This window comes from Protobothrops mucrosquamatus, unplaced genomic scaffold, assembly GCF_001527695.2.
Source record: "Protobothrops mucrosquamatus isolate PMUCROS unplaced genomic scaffold, P.Mucros_1.0 scaffold_148, whole genome shotgun sequence".
Classification (NCBI taxonomy): Eukaryota; Metazoa; Chordata; class Lepidosauria; order Squamata; family Viperidae; genus Protobothrops; species Protobothrops mucrosquamatus.
This window is the reverse complement of record NW_015386224.1, coordinates 476,094-502,194: the sequence shown is the minus strand read 5'-3', so window position 1 is coordinate 502,194 and position 26,101 is coordinate 476,094. Positions and strand designations below refer to the sequence as shown.

General features: G+C 38.8%; 1 protein-coding gene across 2 annotated transcripts in view; it reads left to right on the top strand.

The window, feature by feature from the left end:
• Positions 1–5,167: 5,167 nt before the first annotated feature.
• Positions 5,168–26,101, top strand: part of MAP3K20 (mitogen-activated protein kinase kinase kinase 20) — a 113,305-nt gene continuing 92,371 nt past the window's right edge. The window contains exons 1-4 of one of the 2 annotated variants that reach the window (XM_015819305.1): positions 5,168–5,214; positions 16,735–16,924; positions 18,064–18,103; positions 26,058–26,086. In XM_015819305.1, coding sequence (XP_015674791.1) covers positions 16,766–16,924; positions 18,064–18,103; positions 26,058–26,086 — 228 coding nt within the window. In that variant the 5' untranslated portion in view covers positions 5,168–5,214; positions 16,735–16,765. Of the gene's footprint in view, positions 5,215–16,734; positions 16,925–18,063; positions 18,104–26,057; positions 26,087–26,101 lie in introns of those variants that run through there. The other variant, XM_015819311.1, reaches the window with a different exon arrangement.

Genomic DNA, 26,101 nt, shown 5'->3' with positions numbered 1-26,101 from the left:
GTTGTTCTGAAACTCTGAACATAGAGTAGCAAACACGATTTCATTCCAAGAAGAATATGCATTGTTAGGGCTCAAGGGGGTATATAGTCAGGCTAGAAACTCTAATCGCAATGAAAAAAAATAAAAGTAAGTTGTGGGTCATGCTTATTTTCTTCTATGGGAAACTCTAGATTTTGTCACCGGGGAAATACACATAAGAGCAATCCTGAAACTGCTAGAACTTCAGGTAGTACCCAAACATCCTGTATGTAGCCCTCTGGATTTTCCTAGAAGTTATCATTGAATGGGCTGTGTGCAGAGATTCCATTTGAAGACAGTTCCATTGCATCTGGATTGGAATCAGGGTTCCCCAATCAAATTGGCAAATCCATTTAAAAAATTGTTATATCATTGCTTGCCTCCAAATCAGTTGAGATGATTTGGGCAACTTCTCTACATACATGCAGCAATATTTCTTCAAAATCGATTCCAAAGTCTGGCTGATTTGATTTCAGACATCCAGACCAAACCAACTGCAAACCTCAACTGAAATTAATTCAAACTGGGTTTTGCCTTCACACATTGCTGAGGTAATTTTTCATCTAACAGATGGTAGAAATTATTTAGGAAAGAGACATAAGAGTGTACTGCTGTAAGTGGGATCAAGCATCATAATCACCGATGATGTCCTTGATGTTGGGAACTGGTGATCCTGATATGATTTACAAGCCTCAGAATAAGTAACAAAAAGTTACTCCTAATTATTTTATCATAACTTAGAGCACAACAAACTGAAAGTGCCCTGTGAACTAATTATTCTTGTTATATGTCTGGATGCAATGAGATTCTGTCCAGCTCTGTTAATTTTTCTAAAACCATCTAGTTTGTAATACAGGTAATCTTTGACTAAAAACAATTCATTTAGTGACCGTTCAAAGTTACAACAGCACTGGAAAATGTGACTTATGACTATTTTTCATAGTTACGACCTTTGCTGCATCCCCATGATCATGAGATCAAAATTCAGATGCTGGGGAACTGGTTCATATTTGTGACCTTTGCTGTGTCCTGGGGTCATGTGATCACCTTTTATGACCTTTTGACCAGCAAAGTCAATGGGGAAGCCAGATTCACTTAACAACTGTGTGGCTAACTTATCAACTGCAGTGATTCACTTAATAACTGTGGCAAGAAAAGTCGTAAAATGGGGCAAACCTCACCTAACAAATGTCTCACTTAACAGCAGAAATTTGGGGCTCCGTAAGTCGAGGACTACCTGTATAACATGAGGTTTACATGCAAAAAAATGAACTTGTATCACCATATCCTGATATGGTTTCAAATCCTGTGATTCATATCCTGCAGTATACACATTTTCATCTTTCAGTGGGACATAGGTAGAAAGGATGGGGATTGTGTTGTGATGCTCCCATATGCCTTGCCATTTCTTCATCATCACGGTTGACAGCAGATGACAACAATGCTACATTTTGATGTTCATAGGATACTATTGGATGGACCTGATTAAGGAATTCTGCCCGGTCTTGGAAAGACAATTATATTATAAAGGAACACTGAAAGCGAGAGTTAGTTAGAAGTTAGAGTGTTCTATTTAAATATCTTCCCAAGTAATTTGAATAATTCATAGTCAGGGATGAGACAATCAAATTGGTCATCGATAATCACAAAGCATCTCCCATCTGCAAGAATATGCATACTATGAGGTGAGTCAAAGGGAGACAGCTCATAATAAAATTAGCACCACTCAAAAATAACTAACAATGGGATGGGGGTGGGGGAGATACATATATAATAATGGGAAGTCTCTGAATGCTATATTAGCCTATCTTGCCATGTTCTCTCAACATAAGGATCTGGTCTTTTACCTTTCTTAAAATCCAAGCATGAGTCCCCAGTTGTATCCCTCATGCCACAGAAAGACACCTGATTGCATTCCAGATGTTCAGCCTTCATCTCCAAAAAATTCCCCAGTTAAAATGACCACTGTTGAGAACTGAAAAAAACTGAAGCCCACTAACTGGAGGGCACTGACATTAGAAAGGTCTGCTTTAAAGAGTACAGCCAACTCCACCAAAGGAGACGATGCAAACAACAAGGTATTTATCTCGTGTGTTCCTGTTTCCTGAGATTCATTTGGATAATATTTTGCTGAAAGAGATTGCTGTGAGATAACTACCACTGCCCTCCAAATAACGCAATGTTAAAAACAAAACAAAATAACATTTTTACTACAGTGTTGTTTTTTTAAAAAAAAATTGCAACCCTCCAAATTTGGAGAAATTGAAAGGGTTTTAAAGAGGCCACCCTGGGATGTTTTTGCAATTCTCCAGTCTAGTCTGTAACCCTGAGATTTCTGGTAGTCTCTTTTCCAAGTACCAAACAGATTTGACTTGCTTGACTATGTAGGTTAGCTAAGCTTAGTTAAAAGGGTTTTCTTCAACACTAAAAATATATTAAAATACACACTGTACATCTGTTTGTAGATGCCGAACATCTTTTCATGGAATCTCATGAAGAGGGATTGAGGTAGCAATTTTGAGTGTTTAACTCTTTCTATGCTCCAGCCATGAAGAACCTTGAAGATCAATCCATCATTCTAGCAATGGCCTTGGAACCAATAAAAATGATAAAGTCTGTTCATAAAACCCAGTTAATAATGTTTTCATCATAAACTGGTCCAGTTTCTAGAGAAATATGAGACTGACCCACTTACAAGGCATAGCAGGAATCTGAGTGTGTGAATGTGTCCCTCTGAAACAAGACTTGCCCGTTCTGGTAGGTAAGCTTGCAACTAGCAGTCAGGATGCATCTATTAGCACACAGAGTCTCCTCTTTAGGATGAACATCTAGTAAAACAATGAGTTTACTTTGGTGAGGATTAAATTTGGGGGGGAAAAACCAGAGATTGTTTATAACTTCTGGGATGTTCTGCCAGGTTGTGATTCAGGTTTTGTGGGTTACACCCCAACCTACATAATGATTATATGGCGTGGAAGAAGACAGAAGCAGCAGTAGCTGCTGCCTTTTTGCTTCTCAGAGCACGAGTCCTGCAGAGGAAACTCTCTGGGTCCTGGTCGTGCCTCTGAGGATATATTTTCTTCCAATTAAAAATCACCAATGATAATGCTCCTAAAAAAACACCATGAGACAATACATTAGGGTTTTTTTGTCAAAATGCTAAGTTTATTAACAAGCTAAGAAAAATATTGTGTGGTTGTACGGCTTTTTTTTTTAAAAAATATTGTATATATATGTTTCTTGTATTTTGCTTGGTTTTTATATAGTTTTAATTGCTGTGACTGACCCTGAGTCAAACATTTGAGATGTAAAGTTATATAATTGAAATAAAAAAATTAAAGTCTTTTAAAAATCAAATCCCTACTAACACAACTAAAATGACATTGTTAGGTATGGGGAATTGCTCTTGTTGAAAAAGTTATTAATAAAATTTGAATGTTAAGTTTACAGTGGGGTGCATCACATTTTTATCAGGAAGACAGAAAGATTATACACAATGCATATACATAAATGTACACATACATATACAAAACATATAGATACACACATATGACGAGAGATAAAAAACGTGAACACCAGGAAAAGTTTAAAAAACTATAAAAGTTTTAATAAGTTAAAATCCTAGCTTTCGCTGCCCACTGCCAGCATCATCAGGGATCAATCCAGGTCGATGGGAGCGCTTATTTATACAAGACCAAGTTGTCTTTTATCTCTCGTCATGAGCACACCCAGGAATCACCCTTCTATTTTTAGTACTGTTTTTAAGATACACACATATACGCATACAGAATTTTGGAATTAAAAATTTTAGGAATTTAAATTATACATAATTTAAAATTAAATCTATAGTATATAATAAAAACAGCACACTCTTGTGATTACATATGAATTTGGATGTGTGTTGTTATTGGATGTAAAAGTATCTTAAAAAATTAAAAACAAAACACCTAGTTGTTCTATAAATTAATATGAACAGAATTTTAGCTGTGGCGTAATTTGTGTTTACAATAAACGCTGCTGCCTTCTGATGCTTAACTCTTGTAAATGTGTCTTGAATGGAAGCTTTATAAGCATTCTTAAATCAATTTTGAACTCAACCCCCCTTTCTCATTAACAAAAGTAATATTGAGTCTCTTTAATACATTTAAATTATAGGAATAATTATCAAAACAGTCTGTGATTAATATATATATGCATATATTTGTGTGTGTTATATATACATATGTATATATGATAAAACCAATAAATATTGATCACCAAGAGGAAAGTAATAAATAGTAAAAAGTTTAATGAGCCGAGCTTTCGTTGGGCCCACCCAACATCATCAGGGCTTTAAAAGTAGTCACTGGGAAAGAGCTTTTATATGATGTTAACAGCCTGCATCCAGCTTCTGGAACATGTCACCGGGCCCAGCTGTTCGTGTTGTATCCTACATGCATTATCCATATCAACGCATGATGTTTTTCCATACCTCCTCCGTAAACTTCAGGGGTGGAAGTTTTTAATATGTGCCCGTGTGTTCACAGAAAAAAGTGACAATAAAGGTTATCGTATCATCTTACAACGTTCAGAAACACAAAATCCAAAGACTTGCCAGCGTCAACCAAGTTTGCCATTTTATTTGGGAACCCAATCTGACTGTTTCGGGGGGTGTAAAAACCCATCAAAAGTGATGATGATACAACCAAAGTCCCTAAAAAAAACACTCTTTGATTCGAGCCCGCTTCCCGATCGCCAGATCTTTGCGGGATAGAGAAAGGGTTGACCGGGGTCATCCACCGCAAGGCCCCCCAAAGCTACCGGGAGTTTCCGAAGAGGCAGCCGAGCGGCTCTCTCGGCGAGGCAAAGAGTTGGGTTGCCCTGGGGGAATTTCCCACAACCGCCTGACAGCCGGCCAAGTGGGCGGGTCAGGACTTGCCCCTCCGTTCCCGGCTGGGCTATGCGCGGGGTGGTGCTCTTCTTCTCAGCTCCGGAGGCACCGAGAGGCTGCTGGCTTGGCTCCTTTTGACATTCACCGGAAACGAGGGAGACTCCGGGCGCCCGGACAACCGCGCCTGCCCCGCCAGCCGGCGAGCAAAAGCCTCGCTCCTCCAAAGCGCATCTGGGCAAGCTCACTGGCGAGCGGACTTGAGGGCGCCGAGGGGGGGGGACCTTCTCGGTCGGCGGGCGCCGCCAATTGGGTGTCCCCATAGGAAGGTAAGGAGGCCGGCTGGCTGGCTGTGGAAAGCGGAGGGCGCGCTTTTAGGGGTGGAGATTAGCCGGGTACTCTTGGTGGGGGGGGGAGCGACGTGCAGAGGAGACCCGAGGGACTCTTGGTCTCCTGAAATGGCGGGCACGCGCGCCCTCCCTTTCTTTGGTCGGATGGGGAGGGGGGGGAGATGGCGTATTCGGCCTTTCCTTTTTGACCCGGTCGAGCAGTAAATGGCTGGAGGCTCGTTAAGCCTAGTACAATCTTCATTTTTTTTTTTTTTTGCGCGAGAGAAAGCACTTTGCGCAATCCGTGTGACCTGTTTTGTGGACTTGGGCGATGGGAAAGAAAGCTGCGTGGAGCTCCTGGAAACGGGGACGTTGCATTCTCGGACCCTTGGGTCGTTCGGTGCATTTGATATAAGTTGGGTTTTTTTCAGCGTTGAAAGAATAATTTTCTCTCTTGCTTTCAACGCACTTTTTGCACATTACCACCTTCCGTCCGTCCCTCCCTCGCTGTCTCCCCAAACATAACAGTCAGCCATAATGCGCTGCTGATTTGTTTTGCAAAATTGGGCATAAGGTATACTTGAGTAACCTCACCATTGTAGTGAACCTCAGGGTGACTAAGTGCATCTGTCATATCCTGTGGTTTAGGCATTTCCTATCCTGACAGTTTCACTGGACGTCCTTTGAAGTGCTACTGTTTTATCACTCCCCCCCCCTTTCCCCCTGGGAAATCCAGCCAAGTTTAAAATAAAAAAAAACTAAGTTAACAAAACTTTTGCTTTGAAGGGAAAAAAAATCCAGTGCTTTCTTAATTTTTCCCCCCTCTCCTTTTTTGAACGTTGTAAAACGATGTCATGTGCTCTTATGCAACATTTTGGAATGTCTTTAGAATAACTGGGGGGAGTAGCATAAATCTGACAGTCAGATGTTTGATGTGCTTACTCAGAAGTAAGGTTGGTTGAGTTTAAGCTGTGGCATGAGGACTAGTGACACTGGCCCAGAAAGTTGTAACATTAAAATGCAAACATTCCAACGAAGAGAACCATGCTTTGATGTGGAAAATTAAAAGGGCTGCTTGCTGCTGCTGCTGCCCTTAAGAAGTGTAGGGGAGCTAGGCTATTTGTGCCAGTGTGACTTTAAATGCCTTGTTTCTGGATCACAGTTTATATCAGCCTTGTGCAATGTGATGGCTCTGTATAGGATAAATGGCATTTCCTGACATAGTCATATTGACTAGGAATTTATCTATTTATCTATTTTTAGAGCTCGTGTAAAAAGGTTGCAATAAGGAACATACTGAATGGTGTCATTGTGACCTTATATTGAAATGCATAATCAATGTAATTGTACTTTGGAGTAGTTCATTAAAAAGCATGAACCGTTTTAATTATGGGTAATGTTTTTAGAGGACAATATCGTTTTATGAGGTTAACGATAAATATTGGCCTATATGTCTGTTCTTTATCTTTGAGTTACAGGATAGACCATACAGTTATCTTGAAATGCAAGTGCTTGTAATATTTCTTCAATGTTCACTTTGGGGCTGGATGTTCATGTAGAAGCTAAACAAGGCGAGCCTATTTAGTACTTGGGTTGGAGACAGAGTTGTAGATTTAAACTAGAAAATCAAAAAAACATCCCTGATGAAGACAGTAACACATGTTTTCCATATTGCTCTCAAGAAAACAACATGTCCACATTCCTAAAGTCATCCCAAATCAAACTTGACTGGAACTGGGTGCAGCCAAGCATAGGGGTGCTATAAATAGTGCAGTTGGATGATACTACATGTGTTAATTTTCTGTTTTAGTGCCTTTCTACTTTTTCTTTCTTTGAAAGAGGGAGGCCAAAATGCCATAACTCTTTTTTTCCAATGCCTATCCAATAAAGTAGATTAGGGAGAGTAATAGTGAATTTCTTAACATCACACGGTGAACTTACTACAATCTCTATGGTCAAAGTCTAGTATTCCGATAACAATTAATATGCAAGGCCATACAGAGGTTATTCTAAGACTGTTGGAGATTATCTGGTCTTCCACCAATTCCCCCAATACAAACTACTGGCAGTTTATTACAAATAACTTGAATCAAAGAAAAGAGACTTCTGCACATGGCAGCATTAAATACAGCAGATATAGCAACACCTCTGGGGATTAACTTTTTTATATTATGTAGCAACCATGTAAAATGCAGTAATATGCAGTGACAAAAGAGAAAACCTCTGATTTCCTCTTCCTTCCTGCACTTTCTCCTCCGTACAACGCTGGGCCTGGCAGGCTTCCCAGCAGCCTTTTGCTCTTGTCAAGTGATTGCATAAAAATCACATGGCAGATCTAGAAACTTTGGTGTTAAGGAGGCTATCATAGCATTACAGATTTCTCAAGAGACAGTGTGGAAAAATATGGTCTGATTGCTCCGTACAAGTAGTCCTCAACTTACGACCACATCTGAGCCCAACATTTCTTTTTTTTAAAAAAAAAAATAAATGAGCCCAACATTTCTGTTGCTAAGTGAGACATTTGTTAAGTGAGCTTTGCCCCATTTTACAACCTTCCTTGCCACAGTTGTTAAGTGAATCACTGCAGTCGTTAAGTTAGTAACCCGGTTGTTAAGTGAATCTGGCTTCCCCATTGACTTTGCTTGTCAGAAGGTCGCAAAAGGTGATCACATGACCCCGGGACGCTGCAACTGTCATAAATAGGAGTCAGTTGCCAAGCCTCTGACTGTAAATCATGTGACCACGGGGATGCTGCAATGGTCGTAAGTGTGAAAACAATCATATGTCACGTTTTTCAGTACCGTTGTAACTTCAAACGGTAACTAAATGAATTGTAAGTCGAGGACTACCTGTATTAACAGAGTGCCTTTAAAACTTTTGAGCATTGCTTTAGGGCAGGGGTAGACAACCTCGGCTCTTTTATAACTCATGGACTTCAACTCCCAGAATTCCTGAGTCAGCATGGCTGACTCAGGAATTCTGGGAGTTGAAGTCCATGAGTCATAAAAGAGCCGAGGTTGCCTACCCCTGCTTTAGGGAGATTGTCCAAATGTGCAGGGCTGGATATGCTGCAGTACTTTGGAAGAATAAACTGATGACAGATCCAGGGATTATGAGATCATATCCAGCTACTGTACAAGCAGAGCTTCTTCCTTCCTCTTCCTGAATATCATTGTCTATTATGCCTCTTCTTGACTAGAATTTCCCTTGCCTGATCATAAACCATTCCTATCAGCCTTTGGGGAGCAAGCTTCTGCAGTATTTTTTTGTTGTTGTTGCATATTCAGCTTCCAGCATAAATCAAAGAGATCTTCAACATAAAAGGGGTGCAAAATTCAATTTTCTCCAAAAGTTAAGTATCCTATCCATACTCTAACCCTGCCTCTACTGTAAATAAAAGGCAGAGTAGGGATTGCAACACATCACTTGAAAACGTGGTCTGAAATAGAGGTTTCTCCTTTCTAAAGCCAAATTCCTCTCCATAGAGGAATTGCACGCTGGGTATAACCACAAAAGCATGATAGCAATTACATTCACCTTATGTAGGAAAAAAAAAAAGAGGTTCATAGAAGATGCGGTGTCACGAACAAACACGGAAGACCTACAGTGTCTACGATCTGCTCTCATAAGGACTTAGGTATACATCACGGTTTTCTAAGAGAGAGAAGGAAGAGACTTCCGAAAGTCCTCGAAAACATTCGATTAAGTCACCGATTTATACTTTCTACGGACTTAGAGTTTTACCTCTTATTTATGGGAGTGAGTCAGAGGTGGATCATGGTGCATTGCTTTATCGCAAAACCAGTTTTCATTGCTGAAACCCTGTTCTGTGAAATTTAGGTCTTTGTAAAGCAAAACATCAAAGTAAAGAATTCCCTAACCAGTTTCCAGTTGGAGAGATTATTTCTCTTGATTAGGACTCCACATGATAGGGTGTCTTAGGTGACTCATAGTGGGTTGGTTTTAGATTCTAGATTTACAGTAAGTTGGGAAATTAAAAGGGAATTTTTTTTTGTCTCCCATCTCTCTCTTTTAAGAGTTGGAGCTGCTAATTCTTGTCCTGGGCACCTCTGTGAAGAAAATTGGTGGAGTTTTCTGGCATAGACTTAGGGAAGGGAAAACTTTATTTGATTCTTTCTATTGTTCAGCAACTACTGAAGAGACTGGAGGAAAAGAAGAGAAAATATGGCGCTACTATAATACTAATGCTGACATCTGCATTCATTTGGTTTCAGGTTATTTGAAAGAGGATGATTTAGAAGCCAAGTGCAATATGTATACATAGTTGCCACTCTAAAAATGGTTGGTCAAAGTCCTTGAAAGCCATAGAACTGTATTTTTTTCCCAAATAAGGAAACTTGGCACATCCTGCTGTGTTTTAAGCTAGTACAAATGTAGTGCTTGCTTTATTGGCAATACATTGTCCTGCTGCCTTTCCATAGAAGTGCTGAAAGCTATTTTATCTCTTCCAGTTTTATTTTTATTTATTTTAAATTCCAAGTTGAAAGAGAGATAGCGAAGAATGATTTAGTTCTAGGATATGTTGCGAATTTAGTGGCTAAAAGCTACAAATAACAATATTATGTTATAGGTGTGTGGGTTTGCTGCTCTGTATAGTTACATGACTTGTGCAATTTTTGAAAACAGATGCTTTGCTCATTTTAGGCTAAATCTTTTTTTACCTGTTTTAAGCAATAAAAACTCTTAAGAACAAGCTTTTCATACTAGAAGGAATTAAGGCTCAGTTTGCGTCACACTGAATCTGAAAATATTGAATTTTGAATGACTAAAATCACTGATAATACATGACAAATGGCAAATTCTGTACAGTCTAAGATTTGAGCAGCATAACAAAAAGTAAGCAAGTGCTTAGGATAACTTAAAATGTAGGAGGGATAGGCTGAAGTTCTCAGTGATGGACATTCATTTATGATTGGTTGATTTCTAACCTCTCTTTTCTCAGAAAAAGAGCAAAGATGATTTGCTGGAATCCTTCATTAAACAATCAGTGTTGGAGTTATTAGTATTTAAAAGTGACATTGAGTTTTGCTCGTATCTTGAAGCCATTTTTAAAAGCATCAATCTAGTTTTAAAACATGTTGGAATCAATACGTCTGTTAAAAAATGGATGAGATTTTTATGTACATTCCTTTGTATGCTGCCTGTTCTTATGATTCTAGACAGCTTACGGTTTATTAAACTAAAAAAACCCACACAACACTGATAAAAGCAAGAAACAATTATTGTTCATGGGAGAATGATTTTATCAGCCTCAGAATAAACCTTGTGTTTTTTTGAATGACTGTTTTAATAGAACAAAAGAAGAGGATTGGGAAGAAATGCTCCTTTGGATAGGAATTAAGATCAATGTATGGGAGATTCTTGAATCCTTAACTTTTATTGGGAGAGAAAAAAAAAGGCATACATCTTCAAGTTAGAAGCCCAGATTTGCAAACAAACACTCAAATGTTTTTTGGCTTAGGACCATACGTTTCTTAAGTAATTAATTAAAGTCCTCAAAGTTAGCTAGCTAACAGTCCTTTTTTAAGATATAATTTTTTTTACAAAGTTAAAAGATAAACCCTAACAGTGAGAAAGAAAGCTTTAAAAAGGTGGCAAAAATAATAACGAGCATATAGAGAAAGAAAAAGAAAACAAGAAATTTCCAATGTTCTTCATAGCTGTTATAGACATACTTGAAAACATTTCCCCCTTCAAAATTACAAAACACGGTTCCTTTCTGTCCATATCCTACCCATATTAATTGATACATCCAGATAACAATATTTTATTTTTATCCATTTTCAGCACAAGCCCATAAAGGGCTTCCGGTCTTTTATAAAAGAATTGTTCCCTCCTAATCAAACAAATTTCTAAAAACCCTTTCTTATGAGCAAACTTTAAGCTGTTTGTAGCACGTGCATAATGTTAAAGTGAAGAGAGAACCAGTCCCCTTAGTATTAGCTTCCCTAAATAGCTTATCTAATGGCAATTATTGCTTTCTAAAGGATTTAATCTAATCGAGGCCCATCCATGCAAATCTATAGAGCCAGGAATTAAATTGTAATTTTTCTACAGGAGGAAGAAAAAGAAACCCATAGGCTTCTTTGGCACACCTGGCAGTCATGTGCAAAAGGCTATTTCTTTTTCTTAAGTTGCCTTAATACTCACTTTGGAACAAGCAAAGTCTGTTGCTAATGATGAGCAAAAAGGCAAGCCGCCAAATAACAGGAACTCAGCGAGTATCTATTTAACTATATTGAACTGAACACACTGCTGTTAAAAAGGTAGATATCCAAAGCACAAGCCACAATAGACAGAACTACAAAATACAACAAAGTGTCTCTTAGATTTTGTTCTCCTTGGTGTCGAAGACGATACTTTCGAAGCTATAAAAATAATTGCCAGCCAGTGAAGAACTCCATTTCCAACCTCAACAAATCTACAGAATATAAGTCGCTTCTTTTTTTGTTGTTGGGTTTTTCTTTCTTTTGGTAAACTCTCAAGGCACATTAACTTATTTAGATCAAAACCGAAGTTCAGTCTGTCTTACAGATCTATTTCTAAAGTAACTTTCACCTTATGAAAACAAAGTGCTTCCTTTTCATAAGGTGAGTGTTACTTTAGAATTGTCTCTGTTTGATGGATAATGACCAAATGATTCCTTCACATGCACATCATGTGTTACTAATATGCTTGCACACAACAAAGCCAATCATCCTAACCTTCCCCATGGCTATCCTACAATAGTATCTAGGAGCTCCTGATGGTGTTTCTGCAAATGGTATGACCAGGGGGTGGAGGAATTACTTCTCTCGTTCCCTTGAAGCAGCAGTTTATATCTAATGAAACTTAAATATTCAGTTCTTAGGAAAGGATGAGAGAAATTCTTGCGAATATTTCTATGTCGTCTTGAAAATCAAACTGGAAAGAACTTTTGTTGAAAGGAACTTATGTATCAAATCTTAGTGTTTCTAATTAGAACACATTGTAATGTACCCTATACATTATAATTTATATATACATCAACACGTATACAGAATTTAAATAGTAAGATTGTTGCATACAGTTAGATTAGGATATAGATAGATACTATCTATCTATCTATCTATCTATCTATCTATCTATCTATCTATCTATCTATCTATCTATCTATCTATCTATCTATCTATCTCTACTTACCTACTTACGGTACCACCTATGCATTTACATATAATTTATATTCTGGATCTTGAAAAGATTTGCTAATGGATGATAATGTAGTTACAATATTTTGTAGATTGTTACCACTAATGCAATGTAGTTGCCAGGCTCTAGCAGTTTCATTTCAAACTGCTTGAGTTATAGATTGCATGACCTCCATCCAGGATGCCTGTTGATTTAGGTAAATTATGTTTTAAATCATTTACTGTATGTCTCTGCTTATAAGAATTGCCTTCTTGGGAGCTAATCCAATACAAGTGAGTGATTCAGAATGTTGAATCAGTTTGGGTTTTTTTTCTTCCCCACTATATAAGCAGCAAGGAAATAAGAAAGTAAAAGTTAAAAGTTGCAGCCACTTTTTGTTATAGCCACCTGGAGAAAGTTTAGGTTTTTTTCTAATGGGCAGAAAGGTCCAGTGTTAGAGAACCCCGAAGAAGGAAAGAGTAATTTTTTCCAGTTATAGCTAAGTTTCTGTAGTTATAAAGATATTGGAAAAAAGGATTGGAGATCCAGGTTCAAATTTGCCTTTAGCTCTAGAAACTCAGTAACTTTTGGTCAGTCAACTCCCAGTTTGACCTACTCTATAGGACTGTTAAAAGAAAGTTGAAAGACACTGTGCTGGGTGTATTTTGATATTTTGGGGAAGAGCAGAGATTAAGTCTAATCAGTCAATCATTCCAATTTATCCTTACCTCTTTCTCATCTGCATATAGGTAATCCTTGACCTATGACTATTCTTTTAACAACTATTTGAAGTGACAGAATGGAGGAGCTAAGCCAGGGGTAGGCAACCTTGGCTCTTTTATGACTCGTGGACTTCAACTCCCATGCTGGCTCAGGAATTCTGGGAGTTGAAGTCCACGAGTCATAAAAGAGCCAAGGTTGCCTAGCCCTGACTAAGCTAAGAGACATGATGTCTGTGGAGATTCTCAGTCATCCAGGGCATGGTTGCCTCAAAGGTGTTTTTTCAAAAGGCACCTGGACTTTGGTTTTTCTTGAAGACTTTTTGCTTCTTATGCAAGAACCTGAACTGAAGAAGCTTCTTGGATGAGAAGCAAAATGTCTTCAAGGAAAACCAAAGTCCAGTTGCCTTATGAGACATGATGTTGAGACTGAAAGAGAAGGGAAGTATATAGTTCCCTTACAAGCAAGAGCATTTGTAGATAAAAATAATCAGCAAACGTGAACGGTTGTTATAGGCCATTCAGAGAAGCATGTTCTTAGACAGCCTTGTAAAAAGCATGGGAAAAAGAAATTAAATAGCTTTAAAGAGACCCCATCTTCATGAACTCACTAATACAGGTAGTTCTCGACTTACAACACTTCATTTAGTGACCGTTCAAAGTTACAATGACCCTGAAAAAATTGACTTATGACCATTTTTCACGCTTACGACCGCTGCCGCATCCCTGTGGTCATGGGATCAAAATTTGGATGCTTGGCAACTGGTTCATATTTATGACCGTTGCAGTGTCTGGGGTCATGTGAACAGCTTTTGCGACCTTCTGACAAGCAAAGTCAATGGGGAAGCCAGATTCACTTAACAACCATGTTACTAACTTAAGAATTGCAATCATTCACTTAACAATTGTGCCCAGAAAGGTCCTAAAATGGGGCAAAACTCACTTAACAAATGCCTAACTTAACATCATAAATTTTGGGCTGAATTGTGGTCGTAAATTGAGGACTACCTGTAATAGAAGGCTGGAGTATTCCAGTCTCAGTTCTCATGATTTTGTACTCTGCTCCCTTATTTTTGGCAGTCATTAAAATAGATACTCTGAATTTAGGCAGTTTGGCTGCTGAAAATCTCCAGGTTCCAGAAACTGAAGAACTCTGAGGTAATGGGAGGATCACCAAAAATGGAAGATGATCGTGTTTTAATGGAACTTTTGTACCCAATCAGAGAGGATCCAAAAAAGATCTAAGAAGATCATTGTTTTGCTAGTTGTGTAAGATTGATAACCAAGCATAATTAAAGCCCTAAATTAACTGGGGGGAGGAGTTAGTAATACATAACTAACTGTAAACATTTTGATACAGTATATATTAGGCACACACTAACATAGTAGCAGTAGTGCTACTTTACATGGAGCAAATTAATCATTGGAGGAAAGAAGGAAGTAAATCATAACTCCTTTACTGCATGCCAAGTTTCTTTGAAAGCAAATATAGGAAGAGACGGAGGGAATATTGTCTGTTTCTCTATTTAAATTAAATGTGGTTTAATGATTTATCTTTAGATCTGAAAGAGAAACTATGACTTTACTATCTCTTGAATTATGCCACAAAGACAAATTTTGTTTACAAGAATCTCTTTTCCATACTGGAATTTTTCTGGTTGGATCCTGAGGGCCTAATTGCGCCCTCCCCCCCGGACAAATTATACTGGCTTAAATATTCATATGACAAAATGAGCCAAGGGGTATGAATAAGTGCAACAAAATGTGTTACAGAGCCTTACAAATGATGTTACTTTTCATTTTGTGAATGAATGTGGAATTAGCTCTCTTTTTTTTTCCAGTAGAGCAGTTAGTTCTGCATTAATATATTAGATAAGGCCAAACAAAGGTGCATAGAACTTAATTTGATTATCTGCTCCTGCCTCTTTCCTCTACCACAGCTCTTGGTGGTTTCCCAAAAATGAGGGAACTGAGGGATTTCACAGGGTATGTTTGCAAGTGAATTGGGTGGGATCAGGCAACAAAGAATTAAAGAGAATTTGCCAGAACAATCTTATCAATGTGCTTTTCTACTTAAGCAAGACATTTGTAGATCCAGCCCACTATGGATTGCTTCAAAGCATCGTAGCCTCTATTAAGACAGCAGGAGAACGAGGGATACAATATTTATGTATTTGCTTATGGATAAATGCCACTTGCACCATTTATAAAAATTACAAGGCAACGTAAAGCAATCATTAATAAACCTTAATAAAAAAAAGCCATGGAAGGCACCCCTCAAGTATACCATGCATTTCATAGAAGCTACAAATAATTTACAAATTCTTGGCAGAACACTAGGTTTTAGATGGGATAAAAAAAAAAAAAGTTGGCTTGATGCATGTCTTCGGGTTACCAATTCCATATTTAGAATTACCTATCACCATCTCATATAATTTCTGCAATGGGTCCTTGTCCTCCAGAATTAAAAACCCAGATGTATTATTAGGACTGACCCAGGTATGTCATTCTCCAAACCTTTGCATTATTTATTGTAACCATCTTCATCCTGGCTGGTGAGAATTTTCTCCTTAAATTCATTGGGCATAGTGTCCTTTTTGGTTCTGCTTGAAAACAGCACTCCGTTCTGTGCACAACTGTGCAGAAATACATTTAGAAAACGATCTAAGTTACTTTATTATTTATATTAATGTAATGCATATGGTGAACCGGTTTTTAAATCTTATTTTGAGGAACGATCACATTTACTCAGTGATCCAGTCCCAAACTATGTCAGAATTATTATTTGGTGGTTTTTTTTTTAAAGGGGGGGGGAGCTGATCTTGTAATTTATGATTTTAATGAATAATTAAGTCCTATTGGTGAACAAGGCGATATGATCCAGTTTAAGTATAAAACAAAACTCAGGGGTACACACACACACACACACACAGAGAGAGAGAGAGAGAGAGAGAGAGAGAGACAGACAGAGAGAGAGAGAGAGAGAGAGAGAGAGAGAGAGAGAGAGAGAGAGAGAGAGAGACTGTACACTAAATAAATCATTGCTCCCTTTTTTCTGGAAGTACAATTAAGCCATGAATGAAGGAAAAAAGTATATTTTGGCCAGATACGCTTAAAACTCCAAATCAAGTTTTTATTGTTAAGCAAAGATTTGCAGACAGGGTTCTGGGTCTGGAAAAGATGAGTGTTGTGCCAGATTGTTCAGGGACTTAGGCTGTGTATATTTCTTCAAGTGATTCAACAAAGATTCATGGCATAGCCTAGATTCCAAAACTCCTAGGCAAGCTGACAGTTGCAAATATCCTTTCCTTTTGACAGCGTGTGTCACTGTAAGGGAACTGGTCTCTCTTTCGATATGTGCAGGCACACGCATACGGTAAGAACCTTTTCCAGTAATTCTCTAGGATCTGAACATAGGAGGAAATGTGCTCTACGTTCTAGTTGCTCCTTTACAAAAAAGCAGTTTCCGGACTTTGGACTGAAGGTATGCGAAGTGAGTGTCACAGCTTTTTGTGTCAATAAGAACTGATTTGCATTATTGTGTAAAGGAAAGTTAAGAATTCAGTGACTCGTGATATCAGAAATCTAACTGATTTATATATTATTATTTTTTTGCCATCTTTTTCTTAAACAGATTCGTTGGTGGTATATATTGTCATTATGAGATGTTGTCTCTCGGTGCTTCATTTGTGCAAATTAAATTCGATGACCTGCAGTTCTTTGAAAACTGTGGTGGCGGAAGTTTTGGGAGTGTATATCGAGCCAGATGGCTATCTCAGGACAAGGAGGTGGCTGTGAAGAAGCTGCTTAAAATAGAAAAAGAGGTAAGGCCCTGAGCATTACATTTACATTTTGAACTGGAAGTTATAGCCCCAGCTCTTTGCTTTTGGTGTTTCTGAATTCTGTGATGTTTGTTTCCTTCAATTGTCAAAGCATATAATACTGGAAGACTCTACTATTAACAAAAATCAGAAAACCATTTTACAATTGGGTAGCCAAATACTTTTGATAGAATAAATTAATTAAGCCTCAAATAAAGTTAATATAGTGAGCATGTATTAAACCGTAAACATAGAAAACAATATGTTAATGAGTCAAATCGTTTTCACTTCCTGATTTTTAAGCAAATGTGCCATGTAAACAAGATGCTCTATCTTTTGCTAAAATAGTGCTGTTCCAGGATTGGGGTTTTTTGTACTTGGATATAAAGTGACTTGTCATGTTGGTTTTCCTGGGAATCACATGCTTTTTTTATTGGGACAAGGTTGAAGGCCTGGTGTGCAACATCGTATTTCAGTCAGACTTGTATTTTTGGAAATGTGTTGTAATACTAACAGGCATTCCCAATAAGAATCTACCCTTCCATTCTAAAGCAAGGCAGTACCGTTAACGCTCGTGAAGCACCTGTCCAAGGAAATTGTAGTAATGAATATTTCTTGAGTTGGATGAGGGTGGTGATGGGGCTCTGTGCATAAAGGGGTATCAAGGTTCCTCCTTAGCAATAATATATGTAGGACTAGTTCCTGATATAGAGATAATACGTCCACACTATGAAGAAAGTGGCTTTAGTAGAAAGAATATGAACGTTACAGTACTTTTAACATCTCGGTCTTTCTATATTTATTTCATTGCAGGGAAATAGTAGTAATAGTAGTCTTGACGGAAAAAAATTGCATGTTATGGGCAGTATTAAATTCACATCTCCAATGATTAGCCAGAATAGTAGGTCTCAATTCTATATGGATTAACTAGACCAGTGATGGTGAACCTTTTAGAGACCGAGTGCCCAAAAACTGGCCCTGCCCTCGCTCCACTCCCTGCCCCGCCCCCACCCCGCCTGCCCGCAGAGCCACTCACCACCTCCAGGGCCCGCCACAGATCTCCCAGGCAGCCCAGCAGTGCCATGGTGGCCACACCCTCTGCCCGCGCCCCGCAGCATCAACTGTGTGTGATGGGGCGTGAGGGCAGAATCTTGTCTACGCTGTCTGGCTGCCATGTCCTTGGCTGTGCTGCTCCGTGTGGGCCACGCTTGGGGGCAACTCTCCTCCAGGGGGGCTGCTGGTGAGGAGGGGGTCACGGGGGGAGGCAAGGCTTGGGCAATGGCACGTGTGCCCACAGAGAGGGCTCCGAGTGCCGCCTCTGGCACGCATGCCATAGGTTCGCCACCACTGAACCAGACAGTAAACCAAATTGATTAGTTCGAAGAGAGTAAACCATTTGTTTAGTTCTAAGTTACAACAGCACTGGAAAAAGTGACTTAGGACTGTTTTTCACACTCACAACTGCTGCAGCAACCCCACAGTCACGTGGTTAAAATTTAGGTGCTGGCCAGTTTTTATGACAGTTGCACGGTTCCAGGGTCATGTGATCACCCATTTGTAACCTTCCCAGACAGCTTCCAACAAGCAAAGTGAATGGGGGAACGATCACATGATTCCCTTAACAACTGTGGCAAAAAGGCTGTAAAATGGGGCAAAAGTCAGTTAACAACTGTCTTGCTTAGCAACAGAAATTCTGGGCTTGATTCATCATCAGCAAACCAAATTACAAAGTTCTTACTAAATGTTCTCATTAAACCAACATTCCCTTGGTTGTCTTGGAGAATTTAAAAAAAAAATCAACAAAGTAGTAAACACAGTAAAACAGATAAAATACAACAAAATCAAGTTTTAAGTAATCTTAATATCTGTTTTGCAACATGTATAGCAGCCAGTGTGAGACTCATTTTCTTAATATCATTTATTTGTTATTTAAAAAATTGGTATGTTTGAAACTGAGAACTGAACAAGTATTTGAAATGTTGAACTGTATGCTGAAGAAAATTCATTTAAAGTTTATATCAGCAAACTACTTCAATTTTTATGAAACAGTTGTTACAGTATAATATAAAATAGTTATCATAATCATAATAATAGTTATGATTATTTGTATTTCTCAGGATCACCACTTCGCTTGATATTTTGTTTTAATTATTCATTATTAATTTATCTCCTGACTTTCTATCTATATGGCATTTTAAGTCAGCTTAAATAATTAAAAATGCAAGTTCCAAACATTAAGAACAAAAACAGTACAGTTAAATTTAAAGCAGCTTTAGTAAATCCAATTCAATTGTCTACTGTCAAAAATTGCTTCTGTAGAGGTCTACTCCAAAGTAGGTTTAATTGAGTTCAGTGGAGCTTCCTAACTGAGTGGAATAGAAATGCACCCCCCAAAATTAAAGGACCTTATTTGATATTCCAGATTTTTTTTTCTTTTAAAGACTTTGCAGTCCCTTGCATTGGAGGGGAGTTGGGACAACTGAATGGAGCTGAGTGTTTACTGGCTGGATGACCTCCCTGATGCTTCCCTGACGCCTATGCCACTACCTAGGATCAAACTCATAGCCTCCTCATTGTGAGGCGAGAGCTCTACCTCTAGGCCACCACACCGCTCACCTGATATTCCCAAATTAATTAAACCAAAATTTCTGTGCTCTATTGCATCGGTTCCCAACCTTTCCAGCTTGGTGGCCCAGCCCAGCCCAGCCCGGCGCAGTGTGTGTGTGTATGAGTGGTAGGCACATGTGCGTGCACAGCTCCATTTGTCATGCGAATGGAGCTTCGGACGCAAGCTTGCACTGGCCTGCGAAGCTCCCCTCACACAAGCACCAGGCAGTTGCGCTTGTGGGAGTGGAGCTTTGCGCATGAGCACATGTGCCCTCCTCTCATGTGAGTGGAGCTTCACACGCACGCACTTGCTTACTTCTCCCACAGCCTGGTTTCGAACAGGCTGCGGCCTGGGGTTGGGGACCCCTGTTCTATTGTGGGTCATGCAAGTAGACATCTGTTTGCACACTGTGGCTTCTTTTTACTTTGCTTTCTCCTCTCCTTCCCAAATCTGCTTTAAGGTGGTCCCACGCTCAATTGAAGGAATCATGCTGCCTAGCACAAAGACAACTATTCTTCACTTTGAAGCATGCTTCTAAAAATATCTCTAAATGAAATAGAACTATAATTTTCGTTGCTTAGAGTAGGCAGTTCAGTCATGTCACCTGTGTTCCTCTCTAATTCATAAATTAAAGGGCTCACCTAGCTTCTTCTTCCTAATCTCAATAAAGCTGAACAGAGTCCTATTTAAATAGAAGACCACCAGGAAATTTTAAGATTGTAAGTTAGATAGGGAAGCTGGAAAAAAATATATATATATAAAGAAGTAGTAACAAACTGTGGCTATGTTGCTGCTAAGAAATGTACATGAATATGTTCATTAGGTGTCAAGACCAACCCAAGGAAATTCTTAGCGTTCCATTTTTAATTTAATTCAGATTGCAAATGTCTATGTCCCTCGCAGACCTAAATATCCTCAAATTACTTGTGAAATTCAGCCTTAATATGCCTCCATTATTAGCTGAAGGTTAATAATTTCGTTTATGATTGGTTGTGACTTTTTACTTTAAAATCATTGAGATGCCACTGCAGTTCCTTTCCATAAATACACTTTTGGCAGTCAGTTTGGAGCCTGTTTCATTCTTGGAAAAATTTAATTAAAATGCTCTGCTTGTTGTTGTTTGTTACCAGCAAATATAAGACTTATATGGGTCATGGGAATTTCATGAGCTAATAGAAAAAAAAATATATTTTTAGATAAATTGAGCAGTTTTGTAATCTGAGAGTAGGGTGGTTGTATATATTGTCTGGGTTCATGGAAGTGTTAGAATTATGTGTATCTGACATGTTTAATTTAATTTATAGCACATTGTCAAGAGATCCACACTAGCAGCTTATCCTGTTTATACAGTAGATTTGCAACAAGAAATTTCAGCCTCGGTATCCCACCGTAGGAGGGATGTCTTGGTCTATGGTGGCCAAAAAAAAAAAAAAAAGGAATCTGGCAGTACTTTTTCCAAATAATTAATTAAAATAAGTATAAGCTTTTGTGAGTTGCAGCTAACTTCATCACATACACAGAGTGACTAGATTGATGAGGGCAAGAAAAAAACAAGAGGAAAAAGGTGTGGAGGAAAAATCAGGGAAGAGAGATTAGTTATGTAGAAACATGCTATATGTACCAGATATTACAAGTACCCTGTCGGTTAACAATTTGAATATGTTCAATATGTTAAAAACTCACTGTATATAACAACGGCTTGCTTGATGGTGCTGTTAAAGTCCAGCTTTCCCAAAACAGCAACTTTTAAGTTACTTTTCTGTAACTTTTTAAGTGTTCTGGGAGGTTCAAATGCTTTGATAATTACTTCATTCTTGCTTGATTATTGATGTCAGTCTATGCAAAGTTTGTCTATTTTTCCCATATAGAATCCATATGGGCATTGCTACAGACGATGACTTACATCACAGTGGAGGAAAAGCTTCTAATCTTGTGGGTGCACTAATTGTGGTTTGTCATGGGGCTGTTGGTGTAGATATGGGGGCACAGTAGACATGTAAGTTTGTGGGAGAGGGAGAGTGAATCTTAGGGTGAGAAATATCTGAGGTAACTTTCAACTAGATACACTAAGAGATGGAAAGAGTGGTGGCAAGTACTAATGATAGCTGAATGAGTACAGGATGAAACGTATGAGTAAAAATGCAGAATTGTAAAGACAGAGTTGGAAGGCCATTGAGTTCCCAAGTGCTCCTCCTAGTTCTTCTTCCTTGATTATGTCTTCTCTGTTGGGTTGTGTCAGGTCAAGAATACTGTATCTCATTCTCTTAAACCAGGGGTAGGCAACCTTGGCTCTTTTATCACTCGTGGACTTCAACTCCCAGAATTCCTGAGCCAGCATGGCTCAGCTTGGAAACCTCTCCCTTTCCCCTCAGCATGGCTGGCTCAGGAATTCTGGGAGTTGAAGTCCACGAGTCATAAAAGAGCCAAGGTTGCCTACCCCTGTGTTAAACCCTTTTCCACTCACCAAAGGAGAAAATTACTGGAAAGGCAACTGAGGAATTTCCTAGAAGCACAATGCTTGGCAATGTTTGTCTCCCACCAAATGCTGGAATAATTGAAGTCCCCACCAATACTATATCATGTCTTGGTCAAAGATTTACAATTTATTTTTGGAAGCATTTTCTCCATAGTTTTCTGGAAATAAGTAAATAGCAACAATAGCAGTGTTTCTGCATCCTTCCATTCATTTAATCCACAATTTTTAGCACAGTGAAGTTAATTCATTTGCAAGTAAAGTATACTTCCTTCTTTTATTACTTCTGTTGTTGTTGTTTTTTGTGTGTATGTGCGTGTGTGTTTTGAACAAATCTGCTTTATTCCATTTTGGGGTGTCATTCCACCAAGTCTCCATAATACTTTTAATATTTGCTTTTCTATACTGAAAAGTCATTTTCATCTTCTTTATTTTCTATATTCTGGTTACTGGTACTATATATAGATAGTGAAGCAATGAAGCTTATGAGCTAAAGTTTCTTCCTTACTGATTTTTCTTTTGTTTTACTAAACCCCATTATCACAATATTCCACTTTTCTTTTATAGTTCACAAAGAATTTCTAAAGAATTTAGTTTAAACCCCAGGTTTTCCCATATTTCAGTGAAATATGTGTTTGTGATTCTTGTGAGGTGAGGAAGTCCATTACTGTACAGGTAGTCCTCAAGTTACAACCATTTTCATTATGCTTGCCTCCAGAAATCGTGGGCACTCCATCACTGGAGATTTTTAAGAACAGACTAGACAATCACTTGTTTGAAATGGTATAGGTTCTCCTGCTCGAGCAGGGGGCTGGACTAGAAGACCTCCAAGGTCCCTTCCAGCTCTATTCTATTCTAAATCATAATGGTTGTAAAACAGGTAAGTTAGATGACCAGCCCGATTTTATGATGTTTTTTGCGGCAGTTGGTAAGCCAATGTGGCGGTTGTAAGAATGAACCCATTGTTTCTTATCAGCATGGTTTTGCTGAAAAATAGAAATAAGTGCCGTTTTTCTGCAAAACCATTGTAAAATGTGGTCACATGATGGCAGGACATTGCAAATGGCCGTAAATGCAGCCATGTTGTTCAGTGCTTGAAGTCTGGACATATGACTTCAGGCTGGGGCCTCTTGCCCATTGGAACTTCAGATCTTGGTCATAAGTCCTCTTTCTCAGGTAATTTGTAACTTTGAACAGTTGCTAAATGACCAGTCATAAGTTGAGGACTACCTCTAAAGGAAATAAGACAGGAGGAAGACAGCAGTCAGATAAGAGGGGCTTGAGCCTGGGCCAAAAAATTAATTTGACTAAATGTCTTGGACAAGTCCCTTCAGAGTTCCCAGAAGATAACACGAGGGGTGGGGGAGGTAAATTCAGACTTGCAACCTATACCGTATAGGTTGCATATATTTAAGTTTATACTTAAGTTTCTTAGTCTTGACTTCCTTGTTGGGCTGAAAATCATTCAGATCCAGAGACCAAATCTATGGATACCTCTGATTCATATAATTCAAGTTGTGTTCCTACAGACCAAAATAAATATATTTTAAAAGCAAGTATAAGCTGGAACAACTTGACTCATAACGCAATAAAATTAGACGAAGATCCTATACTTTCAAAGGTGGATGCTGGTTATAGAAAGAGATAAGGTCTTGAAATATAGGTAGTCCTCCACTTACAACAGTTCACTTAGTGACCGTTCAAAGTTACAGTGGTACTGAAAAAAGTGACTTATGACCTAATTTCAGACTTATGATCGTTGCAACATCCCCATGGTCACGTGATTAACATTCAGATGCTTGACAACTGACTCACATTTATGATGGTTGCAGTGTCCCGGGGTCATATGACCATCTTTTGCCACATTCTGACAAGCAAAGTCAATGGGGAAACCAGATTCACTTAACAACCAGGTTACTAATTCAACAACTGAAGTGATTCACTTAATAAATGTGGCAAGAAAAGTCGTAAAATGGGGCAAAACTCACTTAACAAATTTCTCACTTAGCAATATATATTTTGGGTTCCATTGTGGTCGTAAGTTGAGGACTATCTGTAATGGGTAGCTAGTAAGAATTTTTTTAAAAAATGAGAAAGTAAAAAGAGTTTGCAGCTTAGCCTGATTCCTGGAGAACTGTCATGATTCCGACATATGAAACTCTTCAAAGAACTTTGAAGTATTGTTTACCTTAAAGAATCTTTATTCGAGTAGCATAGCACTGGCAAGTACATAGGCAAAGCCAAAATCTGAATTACCCTCCTCTGAGCACATAATATCAAAGCACAATTCCCTCCTCTAGTTAACTGTCATAAATCACATTCTCCAATTAGTTTGAAATGCAGGCTTTCCCTCCAGTTCTTCAACCCGCCATTTCTTATCATCTGTTATTTCAAAAAAACCTTGGTTCTCACACTAGTTACAATATTGTTATGTCTAACTAAACTCCCATGCACATTCCTCCCCCCCCCCAGTATCATCTATTTCTAACTCTAATTCTAAGAGTAAAACAAAGTAAAGGAAAATGGCTGCATCTCCATATGTTGTCAAAGCAAGAACATCCGATGTTCACAACAGTAAAGGTTCCAGGTTCCGGTGATGTCTCGTACAAGTAGAGACTTCTGAGATATTGGTGGGTCAGAGAGCATTCAGGCTTGGCTAAACTCCAGGGGATTTTAGGATTTAGGTGGCTAAGAAATAAGTGCTTATGAATGGAGCAATCTGTGTTAGCCAGAGAAGATTGCTGGGTCTGAGTGACATGCAGCCTAATAGGCATTTGGGGGAGAACAGAAATTATGCCAAGTGTACACAATTCCCTTCCCCCCTCCCCCGCTTACTTTGTCTTTTCCAAAAAGACAGTAAGCTGCCAGATAAATTGACGCAGTCACAAAACATCTGTTTACAGTGTCTGAGGTTGAGGAATATAGCTATGTGAGTAAATGGTTGAAGTTGCTGAAGTTTTCTCCACAACCGCTTCTCCTCAAAATTACCTCAGGCTAGAGCAGACATGTCAAACACAAGGCCCGGGGGCCGGATGTGGCCCGCAAAGTGGTTTCATGTGGCCCGCGAAGCCATCCTGGAAACAGTGAGGGAACGGCCCCCACTGCCTTGGCCCTGGCCCAAGCCAGCCGGGAGCCAATGTACAATTTTGTGGTGGCCATCTTGGCACTTGCCCCGGTGGACCCTGCCTTGGCACTTGCCCTGGTCCCACCCCGTTCTGCCAGAAACCCTCAGATCTGTCCCACTCCTGCCCAGGTCCCCATAGGCACCCTTGACGTGAACAATGTAGAACTGGCCACGCCCACTCGGCAGGCCACACCCACTCCATCCACGCCCCCCTCCAGTAGACTGCACCCACTCTGGCCACCACCCCCCAGGGCAACCGCAATGCTGATGCGGCCCTCAGTGAAATTGAGTTTGACACCCCTGGGCTAGAGCAATAAAGGATATTCTAATGGTCAGTCTTTGTAAATGTTTAGAAAGTGATTATTCTTTTCTAATAAAAGCTAGGAACTAGACAAAATATTTGTTATCTTGAGCAAAATGTATAGGGAAAAATTAAATGGAATAATAATGTAATGCAGTTGCCGACTCATAAAGTCCCTCTGTGCTTACACTTTCTGCCATTTAAGATTTGTCTGCAGAAAATTTCCTTTTTAAGAGAGCAGCATAAACAGTTATAAGGAAACACTGAGCACCTGTTTATGTTAACTGGGCAGTGAACAGATGCAGAAAAGGCTACCACTCTGGTCACTCTTGTACAAATATATAATCACAGGAACTGCTTCATAGGAACACGAATCTGTAGGAATGATATAATGCCATTCTATATATGATTACTGAAGTCAGATTATTATATATATAGAGATGGAAAAATTTGACTATGAAGGAATGGTTGGTGTAAATGACAGATAAAATAACAGATATTGTTAGGGAAAAAACAATATTTACATTGATTGGTGACTGGAAAATTCTTATGGACATTTTGCATAAAGATGAAAAAAATGAACTTGTGTCATAGCTTTGATGATTACTTAGGATAGATTATAGTAAGGAGAGTATTATAATGTCACTTTAGAGAAACAAGTGAAAATATCATTT